The 20,344-nt window shown below is 37.3% G+C and overlaps 1 protein-coding gene across 21 annotated transcripts in view; it reads right to left on the bottom strand.

The window, feature by feature from the left end:
• Positions 1–20,344, bottom strand: part of SNAP91 (synaptosome associated protein 91) — a 130,672-nt gene that overhangs the window by 36,176 nt on the left and 74,152 nt on the right. For 20 of the 21 annotated variants that reach the window (XM_037039316.1, XM_037039321.1, XM_037039327.1 and 17 more), the window contains 5 exons: positions 18,748–18,775; positions 15,664–15,773; positions 13,510–13,628; positions 2,423–2,437; positions 2,109–2,276 (listed from right to left, as the gene is read on the bottom strand). In XM_037039316.1, coding sequence (XP_036895211.1) covers positions 2,109–2,276; positions 2,423–2,437; positions 13,510–13,628; positions 15,664–15,773; positions 18,748–18,775 — 440 coding nt within the window. The remainder of the gene's footprint in view (positions 1–2,108; positions 2,277–2,422; positions 2,438–13,509; positions 13,629–15,663; positions 15,774–18,747; positions 18,776–20,344) is intronic. The other variant, XM_037039336.1, reaches the window with a different exon arrangement.

Genomic DNA, 20,344 nt, shown 5'->3' with positions numbered 1-20,344 from the left:
ACGGAGGTTTTATGGCTGTCAGGGGCCAGTGTTACTGGACCACAGATCAACAAAAATACCTGTGTGATATCTGCAGATGCACTGAGCTTTACATAACCTCTAGGCAGGTGACTAGAAAGGATGTAAGTGACATCACAAGGAGAGCCCCATTCTCTGGCAGTAAGTTGTGTGATTTTCTGTAGAACTATTTATTTATCTATCTATCTATCTATCTATCTATCTGTTTATTTATTTATACTAGTCTTTAAATTTATATCTTAGGGTAGAAAGAATGGCAACATGAAAATATTTCAAACATATATACTTCCCTGCTTAACAAACGTAGTTAACGAAGAAGAAATGATCGACACAAATAGCATGATGGCACAAAGATCATTTCAGAGAAGTATCTTTAGCTTTGTGACTCTAGAGAGCCACAAGGGAAGCAAGATGGAATTGACTTCTTAGAGCTCCTTGCGTGTAGAGTGGAAAACAAAAACCTACATAGCTGGGCCCTGGCTGGTATAGCTCAGTGGATTGAGTGCGGGCCTGCGAACCAGAGGATCTCGGTTCGATTCCCAGTCAGGGCACATGCCTGGGTTGCAGGCTGGTTCCCTGCAGGCCAACTCCCAGCAGGGGACGCACGAAAGGCAACCATACATTGATGTTTCTCTCCCTCTCTCCTTCCCCTCTAAAGATAAATAAATAAATAAAATTTAAAAAAAAAACCTACATAGCTGAAGGCACAGAAGTGTTTAAACACAAAATTGTTATCCACCCGTCCATAGTGTCCTGGAAGTCTTCCTGTTAACAGGTGAGGAACCACCCACACCCAACACCGACATTGGGGGCAGGCACAGGAGGGTGTGTTAATTTTATATGTTTTAGGCTAAAACAAACTTCTGCTCTAAACATTTATAGAGGCATAACTTAAAAACTTTCTCTAGTGGATAATGATTTATAATAAATTATTCAACAGTCTGCAAACCCCTTCCCTTTCCTTTTTAAAAAGCAGGCTTCTCCTTTAGGAAAGGAAGTGCAGACTCCTCTTCTGAAAAAAGGACAATGATGCTGTGTCTAGTTGAGTGCTCCTTGTCCTAGACGATGCTGGCAAACCTCCGAGACCGAGGAATGGCTGGTAGCACGGTGGCACGTGACAGTGTTAGTGCCCAGAAGAGCGCGTGACCTCCACCAGGGCCTGCCAAGTTCCTCCTGCCCTCCCCATTTGTTTCCTCCAATTTCTTTCCCATCCTCTCAAAACGTTCTGGGAAAGACGTCATGTTGTAATGAAGAAACACAAAACCATGATGAATATAACACTACTCGATGCATATATTTGATATTTGCAGTTCTCCAGGTTTGGACACTAGCACCACCCAGATGGGAATATATAAATAAACGGGCTTCAGATGCTTCAGCTGGTCCAGGCGTACTATACTGGCAGAGTCCAGGATATTTGACTCGAGCCTACAGCTGTAAATTGACTGTGTCAGAATTTACATTTGCGTGGAAACCATATTTTCAATCATTTCAAAGTTTCACCTAAACCTGTTTTCAATCTATTTCAAGTGCTGATTCAAATGATTTCTCAAAATCCCAAAGCCAAAGATGATCCAAGTTTTTACTTAGACAGAATGAGCTTAACATTTCGAAAATGGGAATATCCCTAACCGCTCTTCAGAGACCTTCAAATCTCAACTCTCTCAGATGTCCTAAATCTTAAGACATAATTTAGGCCAGAATTTCCCTCTCCCATACTCCCCAAATATTTTCCTCTCTACTAGTCTGAATCTGGCCTAAAAGCCAAACCCAAATATGATAGAGTGGTCTGGCCCCCTCGTATAGATACTGCAGGGTGGGAACCTGCAGCAGACCAGAGTTCTGTGGCAACTGAAATCCTAGGTTTTAAGAAATGGAAAATCAACGCCTGCTTGAAAAAACATTAAAAATGAGTGAAGGTAAAGTTGATTAATTCAGCGAGGATAAACATATATGAATAAATATTTTAAAAGTATTTAAGCCCTCTGACACGTGGTTATACAACACACACACTTTTAAATACCTTAACTCTAAGGTAATTTCAGCAGTCCTAGAAGGGAAACGAAAGAACAGTGATGTGACTAACTGACCTCCAAAGAGATCCACTTCAGCAGTGACAGCAGTGACAGTTGTAGTGGTTGAGGCAGAAGCTGAAGCAGTTGCGATTTCAGCAGCTGTAGTAGGAGGGGTAGGTTCTGGTGCAAATGGGTCTGAAATCTGTGCTTCAGAGGGAGCAGAAGAAAGTGCAGCCAAAGAATCTACGTTACACCGGAGATGGACAACAAATGGAAGAGAAGGAAAGGAGAGGACGAAACATATACCAGCTTCCAAGTGATCAAAATGAGGACAGTAATTAAACACAGAAGTCTCTCAAAACAGCAGTTTAAAATAAAGCTTTACTTACCCTCTCCCAGAAGGTCTACGATGTCCATTATGTGTCAGCATGTGGGGAAATAAGAGATAAAGCTGAAAGATTCAATCAACCGCACCAACTAAGGTCTGAGCAGGGTGAGGCACTAACTGAACACATTCTAGCTTTCTGGGCCATTTGTAATGAAAAAAAAACAACAACAGTACAGTCAGCCCCCCTTATCTATGGGTTTTTTATCCATGGGTTCTATACTCATGGATTCAACCAACTGTGGATAAAAAATTTTTGAAAAAAAAGAGTTATGTTGTGCTATGTGTACTATGTAGTTAGGCCTGTGATGCTTATGTCCATATTGAACATGTACAGACTATTTTTCTTATCGTTATTCCCTAAACAATACAGTATAACAACTATTTACTTAGCATTTATGTTGTATTCATTGTAAGTAATCTAGAGATGACTTAAAGAGGGTATGTGTCATATGTAAATGTTCACCATTGTATATAAGGGTCTTGAGCATCTGCAGATTTTGGTATTTGAGGAGGTCCTCTAACCAGCGCCTCATGGACACATGCTACCTGGTATTATTACGGAACTTTAGAGCTGAAAGGGACTTCGGTGATCCTCTTGATCAAGTTTCCAACTTCAGAGATGGGAAAACTGAGAGTAGGGATGTCAAGACACTTACCTTAAGTCAAATCTACACAATTTTGAAAACCTCAATTTATTTCTTACCAGATCTACCATTTCATCTGCTTTGACCGATTTCACTATACTATAAATTCATTACAGTTAAATGACCTTTATTTATCTTCTTTGGTTTGCTACTACAGTCCAGAATACCGGAGAATAAAATGGAGCTTCATAATAGCTGTAGTTTGATTACAGAACATATGAAATATGGTCAAATAAATGAATGCAAGTTTAGGAGTTAGAAAAAAGAAACCCAATCTAAACATTTTTCTTCTTCATAAGTTTTACATTATCAGATGTTTTTCAATTCAATATATAATTTTTACATTTATAAATATTATGTCACTACACATGGAATCATTTTAAGATAAATGTGACCTATTGTATAGAATCAAAACTTTCCAGCCTTTCTGAGGCCAGCAGTCCATTGGGAGGTTCATCCTTCTAGTGTCCAACAGTGGAACTGCAGTTGGCATCCTAAATAATGAGCCTGGGAGGGGTTATTCTTAACTATGCTATGACTTCAGGTTAAGCAGTTAGTGTCCAAAGACATTTTTCCATTTGTAGTCACATGATATATCTCAGGGCTCACACTTGAATTCATGGCTATTACTGGAAATCACTTTAATGGTAAAATATGTTTGATCAGAATTCATTAGAAAGATTTTTGTCAGAGCTTTAAAACAATATGAGAACTTGTAATCCCAAATTTCTAGAGGACATTTAAAAAACTGAGAAACAGAAATCTGGCATTAAAATAATTATGTCGATTTAACGGTACATGTTGTAAACCCAGTGAACACTGGGCAAGGAACTCTGCGAGTTCACCGAGATCATCGGGACTCTGCCTGACCAAATCTCAGGTATTTCACAGCAACATCAGAAAACCACAGCACATGGAATACTTGTCATTAGAAACAGTATTACAGTTTCAGAATGTATACTTAATAAATAGAATGCAAAAAGGGCCTACGTTGACTTGGGGCTAGGGTACATTCTGCTGTTAGGTAGCCAGCTCCAAAAGCCTAAGAAACAGAAGATTCTTCCAATAATTTCTTTAACCAACAGTACCTGGCCCAACACAAGTGTTAGTGCACAGTCATACTTTCTACCAGTATTTTAGGATGAGCAAAGTAGGTCGTCAGAAGCCAAAGAAACTTGGCTCCTCTCTTTTCCTGGCACTGCAAGGACTCTCCCTCGCCTGCCTCTATCAGAAGGGCTATTCCAGCTGCACTAAGAGCAGACGAGCTGTGAGTCATGTGGTTTAAGTTTCCAGGGGATGAGCAACTTGTTTCATATAAGTAAGGAGAAAACTTGCTTGGGCACACTAGAAGGTAAGAGAAATAAAAAGATTTTTAAAAATATAAAAGAGGGCAAGAGAAGTTCATATATCTACCTATAGTTAACTACTATCCATCTCTCTATTACATATTAGTTCCTTGCTTTTGACTAGTGTTCTGTTCAGCTAGAGGGTGATGAGACTTTCAGCAATAATAACATGGCAGATGAAAAGTAAAATTTCCTAAGAAAATATGTGATAATTAAAGTATACTGGTGAGTAGTTGATGTTGAAAAATTCCATTCTTGGAAACAGAGTCCCCAAATCTTAATCTTCTAGATGAAATACAATTTATGTTACTTTTTCCTTATTTTATGAAAAATTCTCTCTACTATAAAACAAAGTCCTCATTTTTTGAAGATAGGAAGAGTTATTAAATATTCTCAAAATGATCACTTTTCATAAAGGATTAAACTATCAAAAAAACCCTACAGCAGTGGAGTTTGATCCATTTGCAAGTAGTACTGAATCAGAGATTTTTTTGCATTATAGACATTGCTAGAAAATATTCACTGTAACAGAGGAAACAGAACTACAACTAAATTAACAATGAAATCTATATTCTCCACTGATACGTAGCTAATCTTTTAGGTTCTTAAAAGATTAAATGTGTTAATATATTTAAGTGTTCACCCATGTATAGAACATATAAATGCTTGATAATGATAGCTAAAAAAATAGCTAATATTTAAATCAAACTGTGAATTTTAAAGTTTCTATTAATCTTCTTTGTTACTCTTTTCAATATCACAGGAATACAAAAAAGACTGTAAGAAATTACTAAGAACTACATGCCCCAAAATTAGAAAACCTGGGTGAAAAGGACAGATTTCTAGAAACATATAATCTTCCAAAACTGAATAAAGGAGCAGCAGAAAGCCAGAACAGATCGATAACAACCAGTGAAATTGAAGCGGTAATCAAAAACTTCCGGCACACAAAGCCCTGGACTGAACAGTTTCACAGGGAAATTTTACAAAACATTTAAGGAAGCACTCTCCCTTGTCCTTCTCAGACTATTCCAAAAAACCCAAGAAGAGGGAAGACTCCTACACTCGTTTTATGAAGCCAGCATCATCCTAATCCCAAAACCAGATAAAGATACAAGGAAGAAAGCTACAGGCCAGTATCACTGATGAACATAGATGCTAAAATGAACACAGATACTAAAATCTTCAACAAATATTGGAAATCACATCCAGCAATATGTTAAAAAGATCATACACCATGATCAAGTGGGATTCATCCCAGGAATGCAAGGATGCTACAATATTCACAAATCAATAAATGTAACACATCACATAAACAAAAGACAAAAATCACACGATCATATCAATAGATTCGGGAAAAGCATTTGATAAGGTACAGCACCCATTTATGATAAAAACACTCAACAAAGTGGGAGTAGTGGGAGCATTCGTCAACATAATGAAGGCCATAAAGAAGAAACTGATAGCCAAAATCATACTCAGTGGGCAAAACCAAAAATTTCCCCCCTAAGATCAGGAACAAGATAAGGATATCCAATTTCACCACTTCTATTTAACATAGTATTGGAAGTTCTAGCCACAGCAATCAGACAAGAAGAAGAAATAAAAGGCATCCAAATTGGAAAGGAAGAGGTAAAACTGTCATTGTTTCCAGATGACGTGATAGTGTACTTTGAAAATCCTACAGACTCCACCAAAAACTACTCTGATTAAGTGCATTTGACAAAACAGCAGGATACAGAATCAGTATTCAGAAATCAAAGACATTTTTTTACACCAACAATGAAATATCAGAAACAGAAATTAGGAAAAAAACTCCAATTTGCTATAGCAACAAGAAAAATCAAGTACCTAGGAACAAACCTACACAAGGAGGTAAATGACTTGTACTCAGAAAATTACAGAACCCTGAAAGAATTAAGGAAGACACAAATAAATGGAAGCATATACCATGATCATGGACTGGAAGAATTAACATCATCAAAATGTCCATACCACCCAAAGTAACTTATAGATTCAACATAATGCCCATTAAAATACCTATGACATATTTCACAGATATAGAACAAACACTTCAAAAATTTATATGGAATGATAAATGACCCCCAAATAGCCTCAGCAATTTTTAGAAAGAAGATCAAAGTAGGAGGGATCACAATACTTGATATCAAACTGTATTATAAGGCCACAATAATCAGGAGAGTCTGGTGCTGACATAAAAACAGACACAGACCAATGGAAAAGAATAGAAAGCCCAGAAATAAACTCAAGTCTCTATGGTCAGTCAATATTTGACAAAGGGGGCAGAAGCATCCAATGGAATAAAAATAGCCTCTTCAAGAAATGGTGTTGGGAGAGCTGGACAGCTAGATTTTTAAAAAAAAGAAACTTGACCACCAACTTACACCATACACAAAAATAAACTCAACATGGATAAAAGACTTAAGCTTCTGCATGGCTAAAGAAAGCATCAGAAAAATGAAAAGGGAATCAACTTTATGGGAAAATATATTTGCCAATGATACCTCAGACAAGGGCTTGATCTTTAAAATTATATTATAAAGAATTCATACAACTCCACATCAAGAAGACAAACAATCCAATTAAAAAACGGGCAAAGGACCTGAACAGACACTTCTCCAAGGAGGACATACAGAGGGCTCATAGGCATATGAAAGCATGTTCAACATCAATAGCTATCTGAGAGACGAAGATTAAAGCCATAATGAGATACCACTCCACACTGTTCAGAATGGTCATCATAAAAAAGCAACAAACAATTAGTGTTGGAAAGGCTGTGGAGAAAGGGGAATCCTAGTGCACTGTTGGTGGGATTGCAGACTGGCACAACCACTATGGAAAACAGTATGGAATTTTCTCAGAAAACTAAAAATGGACCTGCCTTTTGATCCAGCAATTCCACTGCTGGGATTAGACCCTAAGAATCCTGAAACACCAATTCAAAAGAACCTATATACCTCAATGTTCATAGCAGCACTATTTACAATAGCCAAGTGCTGGAAACAGCCTAAGTTCTCACTAGTAAATGAGTGTATCAAAAAACTGTGGTACATCTACACAATGGAATTCTATGCAGTGGAAAGAAAGAAGGAGCTCCTACCCTTCATGACAGCATGGATGGAACTGGACAGCATTTTGCTAAGTGAAATAAGCCAAGAGGTGAAAGACAAATACCATATGATCTCACCTATAAGTGGAACCAAATCAACAAAACAAACAAGTGAGCAAAACAGAACCAGAGACCTGGAAATAAAGAACAAATTGACAGTGACTATGTGGAGTGGGGGTGGATAAAGGGGAAAAGAAGAGGAAGGATCAAGTAAAGAACATGCATAAAGGACCCATGGACAAGGTCAAAGGGGGGGAGGATTGAATGTGGAAGGGTGGGGGTGCGGAGGGCAGGGGAGAGCAAGGGGGGAGATATGATTATTGAACAACTGTTATTGAACAACAATAAAAACAATTTTTAAAACATCTTTCTGTGTGTGTATTTGTATATATGAACCTGTATGAAAACAGCCTAAAGAAAGGTCCCCCAGATTTAATTAAAAAGAAGATGGTAATATGGGTCACAAAAACTGCCTGTCCATAGCTGATATTCCACATGGAAACTATTAATATCATATGATCACATAATATTGATGAGTCTTCAACTGCATGTTGATAATTAAGTTTTATTAGGTCTATTAATTCTAATAAAACCCTAGCAGTAATTCCATGTTTCTCAAAAAGTAGAAATCTCACTTCAAGCATTCAAAAGAAGACATTATCTATTTTCTTACTTCTAAGGTACACAGAAATATAACACACACACTCACTTGTTTGTGCTGAGAGATAAATTTATTACGAGGAAAAAAATGCTCCCTATTACAAGGCCCAAGATAGGAATTTAAAAAATGCTCTACATTCTTTTCAGTGAAGTATGTTCATTATTAGGCCAGGAGATGCCAAAAATTATATGCATTATTTAAATCAAATTTATTAAAATATGAATTTGCTAAAATTTGGTTATTTTACACCAATAGGAAAAATATTATTACTTATAATATGTCCCCTAAACTGGCAAAACATATCAGGCAAAACTTCCAAGAGAAATTCATGAGCACCTGAAGCAGTGATGGTCATTGGAAAATGAAATCTTCTTACTGTGTTATGGTCAGGTAAGAATATCTAAATAGGTCTAAAAAGTTGTAAAAGTTTGTATTTTACTGTCTAGTTATACAAAATTAAAATATGCTTCAATAATAGAATCAGCCTAATTTTATCAAACTGATGGGGGTACTCAAGAGTTTAATTTATTTTTTAGCTTTAAGTATATATTTAACAGGCTTGGTAATTAGTGCAGGTAAAAAGCTATCATCCCAGGAAATGGAATGTATAATGGGATCTACCCTGACTCCAGGAGACCCACAAGCAATTTGACCTTTTTGCCCCAGGAGGACTACAAGTGATCAAAATGGAATCTGAGCCATTGTGTTCCAGGGATGGAATGTCCTCCGCCCAGGACACAGATAAAGAATCAGTGGTCAGCAGATGAAAGGATGCCAGGGAAATTGATGTACTGCAGGTTTTATCTGATTAAACATTTTCTGGAATTCTAAACTCTTAGATACTTTTTTCCTGAATTCCAAACCCATTACCTACACTTTTCTCCTTAGTAAAAAGGTCAGATTGAGATGAGATGTAAGATGGTCTTTCAGGGTATCTAACCAGATGGTCTTTGTGGGCACTTCTTGCAGATGGGCGGCAGCCCGTCTGAATGAAGTAGCCATAAAGATTCAATCTTTGTCTCCACTTATTGGTTCTGGTAGTGAGAGGCAGCATGAATGCCAACTTTTCCTGTTTCAAAACGAGATTGAGAAAAGTGATTTTATTTATTTTTCTTCATCAAATGAGCCAAACCATATGCTACAGTTTAGCATCATCTTCAACCATCACTGGGTACCTGTAGAATAAATGCAAACTGAAGCTAATGCTTTCTCAATCTCATACTACGCTAGTTTACTTCAATTTCTTAAGGCTTACAATTTTTACTATTTTGCTCAGAAAATGTATTTATTAGTATTTTGCTCCCTAGCTGGCTTTTCTACTCATATGCAATACTGTAGCTGTAGATACTTTGTTGAGGCAGAAGACTAGCCCTGTCTAATCATGCAAAAGTGACCTTCAGGCTCTAAGTCAAGGCTTTTGCTGGCCAAGAAGGTACTCTGTACTAATTATTAAAAAAGTGCTCCCTCTGAGCCAGCAGATTAGAAAAAGAAAAGCACTTTTTACTCAAGGATGAGAAAGGCTCACAGTCTAGTTAGCAGAAAGCAGGCTGGGTATCAGCTCCTCTCCTGCCTTTGAGTATCACACAAACTGCATGTCTGTGTCAGACAGTTGTGGCTGAAACCACACTATTTTGTTTTCATCGATACCTACTGATATTTCAATTTTCAATCACTGATAGTTACTTACTTCTCATAAATAAAAAATGAAATAAAATAAGATTGGTTATTATAACTTATTCTTTAGAATATTATGTATTTTAACAAAAAGTACTTGTAGATAAATATGAATAAAACTGCTACACTAAAATTTAGAAAGACTTCACCTAGGTTTTTCTTTTGTGAATGAAAAAAATGGGCTCTGTAATAAATCAGTGACCTCTAGGCAATCTGATCATAAATTCCTTACTGGACAGGTCATGGTGGGTAGTCACCCTCCAGGCATAGAACTTCTCTACTAAAGGCTTCCCTGGCTTTAAGCAATCCCTGTCCTCTGTTCTTGTGCATCTAGTTTAACACACCTTTGACATGCCGGAGTAATTCTCTTTTTCAGAGGTGTGATGGCCCTCAAGGGAGGGTTAGATACACAGTCTCGTTAACTACCCTGTAATGCAATCCTTGAGATTTCCCCACCTTCATGTAATCTTCCTTATGTCCCCTCCTTAATTCCTAATGTATAAAAAGAACTACAAAACTATCATGCTTGGGAGCATTTGAGATCTTGCTTCTCAGCATGTCATCAGGTGGCTCATAGACACTCAAATAATCTCTTATAACAATTCTCTACAAGTTGGGACATTTCTTTTCTAAAAATATTTTATGTATTTTTAGAGAGGGGGAAGGGAGGGAGAAAGTGAGGGAGAGAAACATCACTGTGTGGTTGCCTCTAGTATGCCCCCAACTGGGGACCTGGCCAGCAACCCAGGCATGTGCCCTGGCTGGGAATTGAACCAGCGACCCTATAGTTTGCAGGTTGGAGCTCAATCCACTGAGCCATGCCAGACAGGGCTGGACATTTCTCACACTGACACATTTTTAAAATTATTATTTTGGTGCCAAAAGTAGAAAAAAAAATTTCTCTTCAATTTCATGTTAGAGAATAAGGTGAAAAGAGACAGTTCATAGTTTCACTGTTTATTCATTTTTGTCCTAACAAAATCACTAAATGGTTAGGTTCTAAAATTTACAAAGTATGAAATACATATTGATTTAAGCAGTTGAATATATAAGTGAAAAATCTTTTTGTATATACCCCAAATTTATAATTCACACTAAATTTTAAACTACATAAGCTCAATAAATATCATTTATTTCTATGAATTTTATGATAAAGTATATAGATCTAAAATGAAGATTTAAAGAATTCTTAAGTAGAAAAATATTGATACATTGTATAAGGCACTGTGGTAATGAATATGAATTATTAGTAAATTGAAATTATCAAATTTTTTAAAAGATAAAGTTCAAAATGAAAACGTGAGAAACTGAAGAATGCTATTATAAAATTTCTTCAGCAATATTTTCCTTTAGGAATTGAATTGAATGAGGTAAATAAATTTAAACAAACAATTTTATTTAAGAAATTGATAACTTAGGAGTTGAGTATTTCAACATAGGAAAAGTTTTAAATATATAACATGGAAAAGCATCAACATTTAAAATGCTCTTATTTATAGTTAACAACTTTATTTCAGAACTATCCCCTCCTTTCAAAAAAAAAAAAAACTTGGAAATAAAATCAAGTGATTATAACATGTACTTCTGATGTCATACTGACACACTGTTTACCAAGCCCAATCAAGGATTATTATTACTATTTTTTAATTAAACTTCTAATTTTATTAATGTATTGTTTTCTTAATTTAGTTTAGTGGTGTATCTGTGATCTCTTGCATATGACTGAGTTTCTCTCAGATGGTTATTTTGAATTTTTTGTTAGGCAACTTGTAGATCTCCTTTTCTTTGCGATTGGTTACTAGATCTTCATTAGTTTCACTTGCTGGTAGCACGTTTGTTTGTCTGATTCTCTGTGATTCATGCAGCCCTCTGCTGGTATCTATGCACCTGAAGGGGCAAACACCTCTTCCAGTCTTTAGTAACTGGTTTTGGCAGGAAAGACCTCTCCTGTAAGGTCTCTGGACTGATGCTATTGCCTCCAAGATTGCAGCTGAATGGGGGTTGGAGTCAGGTCACATGGCTGCTGCTGGGTCTCCTGCAGGTCCATGGTTGTTGGCTCTGCTACCTGAATTTCAGGTGGGTGTGACTCGTGCCTAGTCCCTGGCTGGATGAGACTGCCTTCGGGAACTGCTCATTATAGTTGGAGCTAGGACAAGTGTCCATTTCAGGGGTCTGAACTTGGGTCCACAGATGGTGCATTTGTTACTAGATGCATGAATAGGTGTGGCTCCTGCTCACTAGATGGGAAGGCAGGAGTAGCTCTAGAATGCAGTAGAGTGGGCTGGAACTGATTCGGGGGGTGGCTTTAAGTTCCACAGTCAGAAGCAAGGTGTACAGGGTGTGTTTCTCACCAGGTCTCACCAAGGTGTGCAGGGCTGCTCCCTGACTATAGCTGGGAAAGGATGGAGGTGAACCACTGGGCTCCTTCAGGATTTGAGATTGAACAAAGGTCACTGGGCCTGTGTCTAGGGCCATGAACCAATGTGTCACTGCTGGATCCCTGGGAAGGCAGGACTGCTCCTGGCCCAGGAATGAGGTGGACTGGCACTGGGTCACAGGCTGTTTCAGGGTCCACAGCTGAGACCAAGGTCAGCAGGCCTGTTACCCAAGGCATGGACACACGGGGCTCCTCCTGGGCCCCTTGGTGGATATCACTGGTGGCAGGACCAAGGCCTAATAGGACTATAGGTGAGTCCACAGAGGGATGGAAGTGATGTCAGGACCAAGACTGGGACCCAGCCTCCCAGGTGGGCATAGGCCTGCTATCTCAAAGTAACCCTCCTAGGTTTGGCTCGACTGGGATTTCACCACCTCCTGCCTGGGTCTCAATGCCCCCACAAAGGCACTTTTGTCCATGGATGGCTGCCAAATTACTGCTGCAGTGTGCAGACATGATGGGGCACTCCATATTCCACCATCTTGTCCTATATTTGCATGAGTAGTTTTTAAACTTTTAAAAACTGATTTTGATAGTTGATAGTTGATAGCAACAGGGCAAGGTATTTAAAACCAATTCTGCAGCTTTGAGAATTAGGGAGTATTTAACTAAATTTTTATATTAGTATTAAATATGCTTTTAAAACAAATACTTATCAGAGCAAAATTTTTCCCAAGGTATGTGAATAAAATGGGAATTCCTCTCAATCAGTTTAGAGTGTATCTTTTCTGGCACAAACAAGAATCTAGCTCAGATTTCAATTGCATTAAGCCAAATACAATGTGAATAAAACCAATTCCAGTCTAAAGGATTCCATGAAAAGGCCTGTACCTGCGAAAACCAGATTAGAAATTCTGCCTTTGCATAATCTGATAAATTTGCAGAAATACCCAATCTTCTAAAGCCTTAATCTCTAGTAAAACATACTAAATATGATCAGAATTTTCAAATAGCAAAGTACCACCTTTGTTCCAACTTTTAAAATAAAACCTGTATGACTACTTGAACGTTATAGGTATTTTTTCTGCCTCTTGTCTCTCTTTCTCAATGTGTATTTCAATCAACAGAGGCCATTCTGAGCATTTTCTCTCCAAGCTGCTAGCACCATTTTGGACCTTTGGGAGGTAAGCATGGCTATGAGAGCCCCAGTAAAAACAACTAAGAGAGAGATGGCGTGGCTGCCTGGCTTCACTCACCTCCCCAGGCAGTGGCTCCTCCAGAAGCTGGTGCTGGTGCTGGTGCTGCGGCCGCCGCCGCCCCTGCCGAGGAGAAGTCTGGCTGGAGGTCCAGGAGATCACTGGAGGGTTTAGGAGTGCTGAATGGAAAACATAACTTCAAATCGGATTTTGAAATTTTATAATGTAAAAATGCCTTTAATTCAGAGTTATGTAGAAAACATCACAGTTTTGTACATTTTAAATGAAATAAAAGAACTGCATTTTGGAAACCACAGCAGTGATGCATATGTTCTTCTGCACCAAGGGCTGGCAAACTACTTTGGGAAAAGGCTGGGAGCTAAGTAGTTTAAGTGCATGGGCCAGATGATCTCCATCGCGGCTTGACTCTGCCGCTGTAAAATGAAGTAAGATGTAGATGATACATAAATAAATGTGCCTTTGTTCCAATAAACATTTATTTATATAAACAGACAGTGGGCTAGATTTGACCCCTAGGCCCTAGTTTGCCAAGTCTCACTCTGTAGACTGTAACAAAGTTAAACCATATTTCAAGCTATGTCTCACAGGACAGAAATTAAAAGAGGAAAACCTAAATACCTCAAAGTAAGGTGGAATTTTCTTAAACATGTTATGAAATGCTGATTATGGAAACTGTGACAAAAAGAAACATAATCCGAATATTAAAGGTATTAGTGTAAGAAGATTATGGGTAACTTTTTCCTTTCCTCTATTTCCTAAATTTTTTGTATAAAAAAATTCTTGAGAGTTGATTTATAAACCAAAGATACTAAAATGAATAATGTACCTCTTTTTCTAAATAAAATTACAACATATTAGGTTCGCCTGTAAAGAGGCCTCACTTAAAAATTCTTCTGTGTTTTTTATTCTTATTCAGCTATGGCTGTGCTTTTCAAAGCTTCTCTGCCTGCAGGAGTTCTAAAGAGGACTCTAGGGCTTTGCTATTCAAGGTGCGAAGCATCCTGGGACCTTGTTGGAAACACATCATCTCAGGTTTAACCCTATCACCTACTACATCAGAATCTTTATTTTAACATGACTCTGGGGGTTTTGCGTGCACATCCAGGTTTATGGAGCACCTGGCCTGAAGGTCGCCAGACCAGGGACCAAGCCATCCGTGTCCCGGGTTCCCCACCCCTCTTCATAAACAGCAGTCTCTTTTTTATCTTTTTACAGATTACAGTTCCAAGTTACATTCTTTTGAAGAATAGACTCTGCTGCTTTTAATAAAATGTTTCAAACCCCCTGAAACCTGCCTAGTTTTGATGCCCATGTAATAAATATAACAGGTATAAATGTCAGAATGGGGAAACATATTTATTAAGACCCAAATCATAGCTTTTATAAGAAGCAGCTTATTTTAGTACAGAGGCAGAAAGGACTTGGTTTTACTAAACTGGAGATTATAAAAAGCCAAACTAAGCAAGCAGAGGGTAACACGTAGTTAACACGGGTACATTACTTGGGTTTATTGCTCAGTTCAAAATTTAAGTCTCTAAGTACAGGGCATTCACAATCAGAGTCACAGATACTAGGAAATACAACTAGAATCCTCTCAAGGCAAAACTGCCAAACAAAGGGTTGACCTCAAGCTACCAGTATTTGAGGAAGCCCATGAGCTGGCGTCTGGCTGTAGGCAGCCCTGAGGTCTCACAGACGTACCGTAGTTCTCACTGCTCTCCTGTCCTGTTCGTGCCGTCATCGCTGGTTAGGACTGCTGTGGTGGTTTCTTCCCGCTAATTGGTCTATGACCGCGAGCTTTTTTTTTTTCTCAAACAAAGCCTTTTAGCACACCCTTTAAATTTCCCACAAGAAGACACTACTTTTAGAAAACATTTTCTAAATCCCCCAATCTCAGAAGAACTTGCAATGTGTGCATGATTTTTTTTCACTTCCTTTCCCAGCTGAGTGGGCAACAGCTGACTGTTGCTTAGATCCACAGCTTAGGTCCCTCTAATGCTTTGAGAGGTACAGGCCTAAGTAACTGTATAAGGTATGAAAGAACTTATTTTGTATACCTAAAAAATAACCTGAAACATTACATGTTAACATTAGCTTTCGGTTTCTGAAATCATTTCAGTTCAGTACATTAAAAAGAAAAGGAATCCCTAATCAAAATCCTAACAAACATTCACTGAATACTCATCTACTTACCTGACTGGGACAGCTGCAGATGCAGTTGCAAATAAATCAACCGGTGGGGATGTGTCAATAGTTTTAGCTGGTGTAGAGTTAGGAGACGTGACAGTTGTGGCTGGAGAAGACTGAAATTGAAGACGCACAACACACTCTAGTCAAACATGAATGTATGGGACACAGAGCAACAGGGCTTCCGCTTTCACACATGGGTACCAGACCCATGACATTCCCAGCATTTCTGGTAACTTCTCTTGGGAGAAAAAACTAAAGGAAGTTTGAAATAAAAAATTGTAATAAATAAACAGTACTGAAGAACATATACTTCAGATTTTAAAAGTGAAATGTAACATGTAAAATGATTTAATAGGGTTTGGCCTAATACTGTAAAGACTTCTATTCACATATTTAAAATCAAAGCTAACTGTATTTCATGAACATAAAATTAGAGTAAAAAATTTTGATGAATTCCAAATTCAAAAAAATTATTGATTATAATAGTTGGTATAAGACCAAGGGCATTCTTTTTCCTTTGCATCCTAAGAAGATGTCACATGAAATCTTCTCGGATGCTTTTAAAATCTAGAAATCTAACTTATAAAATAGTTCACAGATGAACAGAGAACAATTCACAAAAAACGAGTCACTGCTAGTCTTGAGAATATCATGAATACATCCCATCACTAATATGACATAGATGAAACTAAAGTGAAACAAAAGCTAACATTTGTTGTCCTGGACTGCTTTGTTTTTAAGGAGAGGACTTAACAGTTGCCTAACATTTAAAAAATTGAAATATTTATTGAATAACTATCCTAAGTCTACTTTCTTTTATTTTGTATATTTAATTCTCCACATATTCACAAGAAAGAAAAGATTAGTGGGACATCTCAAACACAGTCCACTGATAGTTCTGTACACGTTGAAATGAGATTTAACAGCAAGAAAAATACACAAAGACCAAGACCGGGCAAGGGTTACCAGATGCTGCTGTATGTGGACCTCTGGTTTCAAATAGACCAAACTTAAAGGACATTTCCAAAACAATAATTAAGAAAAAAACTGAGGAGGTAAGAAATGTATAGGAATTTACAGATTTAACTAGTATTTGTCTAACAACTATTTGTCCAAGAATATAACTAACTGAGAAGTCAAAATCCCATCGATACACGAGTGCCAAGCACTGAGCCTTCAGAGAAAAACAAATTGTTACACAGAAAACATCAACTCAAGCCTCCTTATTCACCCCAAATTCAAAATTTCCAAATGGAATATGAAAGACTATCAAGGAAATAGAAAGAACTAACTAAGCATCCACTGTGGGCAATGACAGTTTCTCTTAAAAACGAATTAGGTTTTTTAAACCAACACAGCTAAATAAGTGGTGTTTATAAGTTACTACCAAGAACTTATTGACAGCACGAATCCACCAATGTGAATGCTGAAATAAAGGTCTTCAAAAGCCCATTACAAACTGCCTTGTAACAACAGCAAGCTCTGAAGAGCTGAGAGAGCTAGGAAAACAAAACCAAAATAATCCTGTTATTACAAAAAGAAAAAGTCAATAAAAGTCAATTTGGCCAAAATGTCTTAACAGACTGTCCAAAAGGATGCCATAATTTTACCACATTCTACTCAGCAGGCACATGTTGGAATTTTTCACATAGACATAAGGATGTTGGGCCTGGCTTTGTATCAGAATCACCAGGGAGCTTCTTGTTTGTTTGTTTTATCTGATTGTTTGTTCAAGCTCCCAAGGGAATCAGCCTTAGGCAGCCAGCCAGGCACTGACACTCTGTAGGGTGTCTGGGACCCACCGCTGCAGGCATGACAGTCTTCATGTCTGTCATGACAGCAACTACGTGCAGTGATGGAAATTTGCCAAACAGGAAAGAACACATTTATCACTTTTTGTCTAAAAAATACAATGGCAAATGTAAACTACAGATCTACAGAAGGAAATACTGCTGTCGCTGATAAACCTAATCCTGTTTTTCTACAGGCTGAAAAAGAGATGGGGAGGCAAAGGAGTAATTAAATTTATTAAAGTAGACTGTCTAAAAGGCATGCTTGCCCTGGCTGGTGTGGCTCAGTGGATTGAGTGCCAGCCTGTGAACCAAGGGTTGCAGGACTGATTCCCAGTCAGGGCATGTACCTGGGTTTTTGGCCAGGTCCCCAGTAGGGGCCACGTGAGAGGCAACCACACACTGATGTTTCTCTCCCTCTCTTTCTCCCTCCCTCCCCTGTGTCTAAAAATAAATTTTAAAAAATCTTTTAAAAAAAGCCATGTTTGTGGAATGATAACCAACTACAATTGGTTTCTCTACTATTAAAACACCAATAACATTATGTGCTTTACCTGTCACAGGGCTGTGATTCAGAGTATGTGAAAGTGCTTTGTAACTAGTACAATGTTACAAAGACACATTTGTTTTCAGTTGTAATATAAATATGTAAAAATTTCTTCTACTTAAAAAAATGTACTCCAAATAGATACAAAGTAGACGTTGCAATATTACATTGGACTTAGAAAATACAAAAAAGAATACATAAACACTTTCCTTTTCTCAAAGTTCTGAAAACAAAGTTATCATTTGATCCAGGAATTCCCTTTCTGCATATAAACCCAAAAGAACTGAAAGCAGGAACTTGAACAAATATTTGTACACTATTGTTCACTTTTGGCATGATTTAAAATAGCCAAAGGTGAAAACAATTCAAGTGTTCATTGATAGAATAAATGGACAAAATGCAGTATATACATTAAATGAAATGTTATTCAGCCTTAAAAAGGAAGGACATTCTGACATATGTGCTGCACCTTGAAGTTATGCTGAGAAAAAGAAGCCAGTTGCAAAAGGACAGGTACTAGATGATTCTACTCACATGAGGCACCTGGAGGACTCAGAGTCAGAGACTGACAGTAAGAAAGTGTGTGGCAGGGACTGGGAGGAGGGGAACTGGGGAGTAAATGTTGCAGCTTTGGAAGATAAAAAAAAGTTACGAAAATGGATGATAGTAATGTTGCACAAAAATGCAGTTAATGCCACTAAACTGTACCTCAAAAAGGGTTAAAATAGTTAAAACAAAAATTACACTTACCTTACTTAATGGAGAGGGAGCACCAGATCTAAAAGGCAACAAAAAATTAAACCGAATACATATGAATTCATTTACAGAAACATTTCAGTTTGATAATATCACTTGGTCAAACACCAACGTGTTTATACACAATTTTTTTAGTAATGGACACATTCTTTAAAAATACTTTTTATCTTTTACTCAGTGATGGCATCCTCCTCTTTCCTGTTTTCTATCCATTAAATTTCTAGTATTAGATTCTTAAATTTATATAATTTTCTCCTGTATCTCTAGCATTTCAATTCTTTGAGTTGATCATTTCTGCCCACGTCCATCAAAAAAAAAACTGTTCAAATTGGAAATTAAATTTTTTTAAGACTTGTGAAAAGTGTTTTATAAAATTAAAAAAACACTCTAGTTCGTTATTTTAAAAAGTTAGAAAACTCATTAAAGATGAAGTATATTGTGATCAATTAATCATAACTATGAGGCATAAAAGGAACACCAGAATTTTAAAAAATCCCCAAAGCCCTGCAACTGAAATGTGTCTCAGCTTCCTCAGGTTTGTATATATTTTTATGGCTATAATGAAATCTATAAAAAGTATTCCTATTGTCTGGTTAGAACTAGTGAGGGCTTGAAAAGGAACAATAACCTCAACACTTGTTTCTAAGGCAGTGAAGGAAAACTTAGGAAGGAGAAAAATTTTTTTCAGTTCGATTACGGTAGCAGTGACTATTGGTCATCACTTCTACAAAGTGCTTCAGAAACAGCTGCCTAAATAGCTTACATTGTACTAGCCCAAGTTGGTGGAAAATAAATTAATGATAAAACAAAGTAGATAAAGACATATTTCCATAAGGAGCTGATTTTCAATGTCTTACAGGATGTCTCACTACTACTCTGTGGAGAAGGTACCACACACAGCAGTAGCAGAACAAAATTAGCAGAGTTACTGAGTGACTGGAAGTTCACACAATATCATGTATGTTTGTTTTATTAGATACAGCAAAAGAAATCTAGTAGTTTTATATGCCTGATTAATACCTTTTATGTTCAGCTTCATTTGCAAATACATGTCTGCCATTTTCCCTTAAATCTAATTTTCACTTAAAACTAACATAATGTAAAGTAAGATTTCTGCTGTGTGATGAAGGCAGAAGCACTGGGTAAGACTTAGTTTGGGTATGTGTACTGGCTACACGTGATCTTACGAATGGCATATCCCACAAAGAAAAGGATATACACATTCATCTCTATTGCTTATTTCAAAGGGCCTACTAAAGGGAATGAATTCAGTGTTTTCTGTATCTACACAATTTACTTCGGTGCCTAAAAATCTAGTATCGCATAAGGCTGAAAATTTCCTAATGAGTTGTTGAGTAATAATTTCTTCATTTCTACCATTTTTCCTTTATATATGTGGAAAAGGAAGGAAGCTAAGTCTAAATAAAATCTAAGATAATAGCCTGAACTTGGCAATGAAAACACAGAATTCATTTGACATAGTCACTTTCTAAGAATAAATTAATCGAGTTTAATGTATCTCTCGAGCAATTTTCATGAAGTAGTGCTCAGTGGTACCGACCCAATGAGAAATACTGTTACAAAGAGAGAA

This window comes from Sturnira hondurensis, unplaced genomic scaffold (genome assembly GCF_014824575.4).
Source record: "Sturnira hondurensis isolate 20B ecotype Veracruz unplaced genomic scaffold, ASM1482457v3 Scaffold0025370, whole genome shotgun sequence".
Taxonomy (NCBI): Eukaryota; Metazoa; Chordata; class Mammalia; order Chiroptera; family Phyllostomidae; genus Sturnira; species Sturnira hondurensis.
This window is presented reverse-complemented; position numbering and strand designations above follow the sequence as displayed.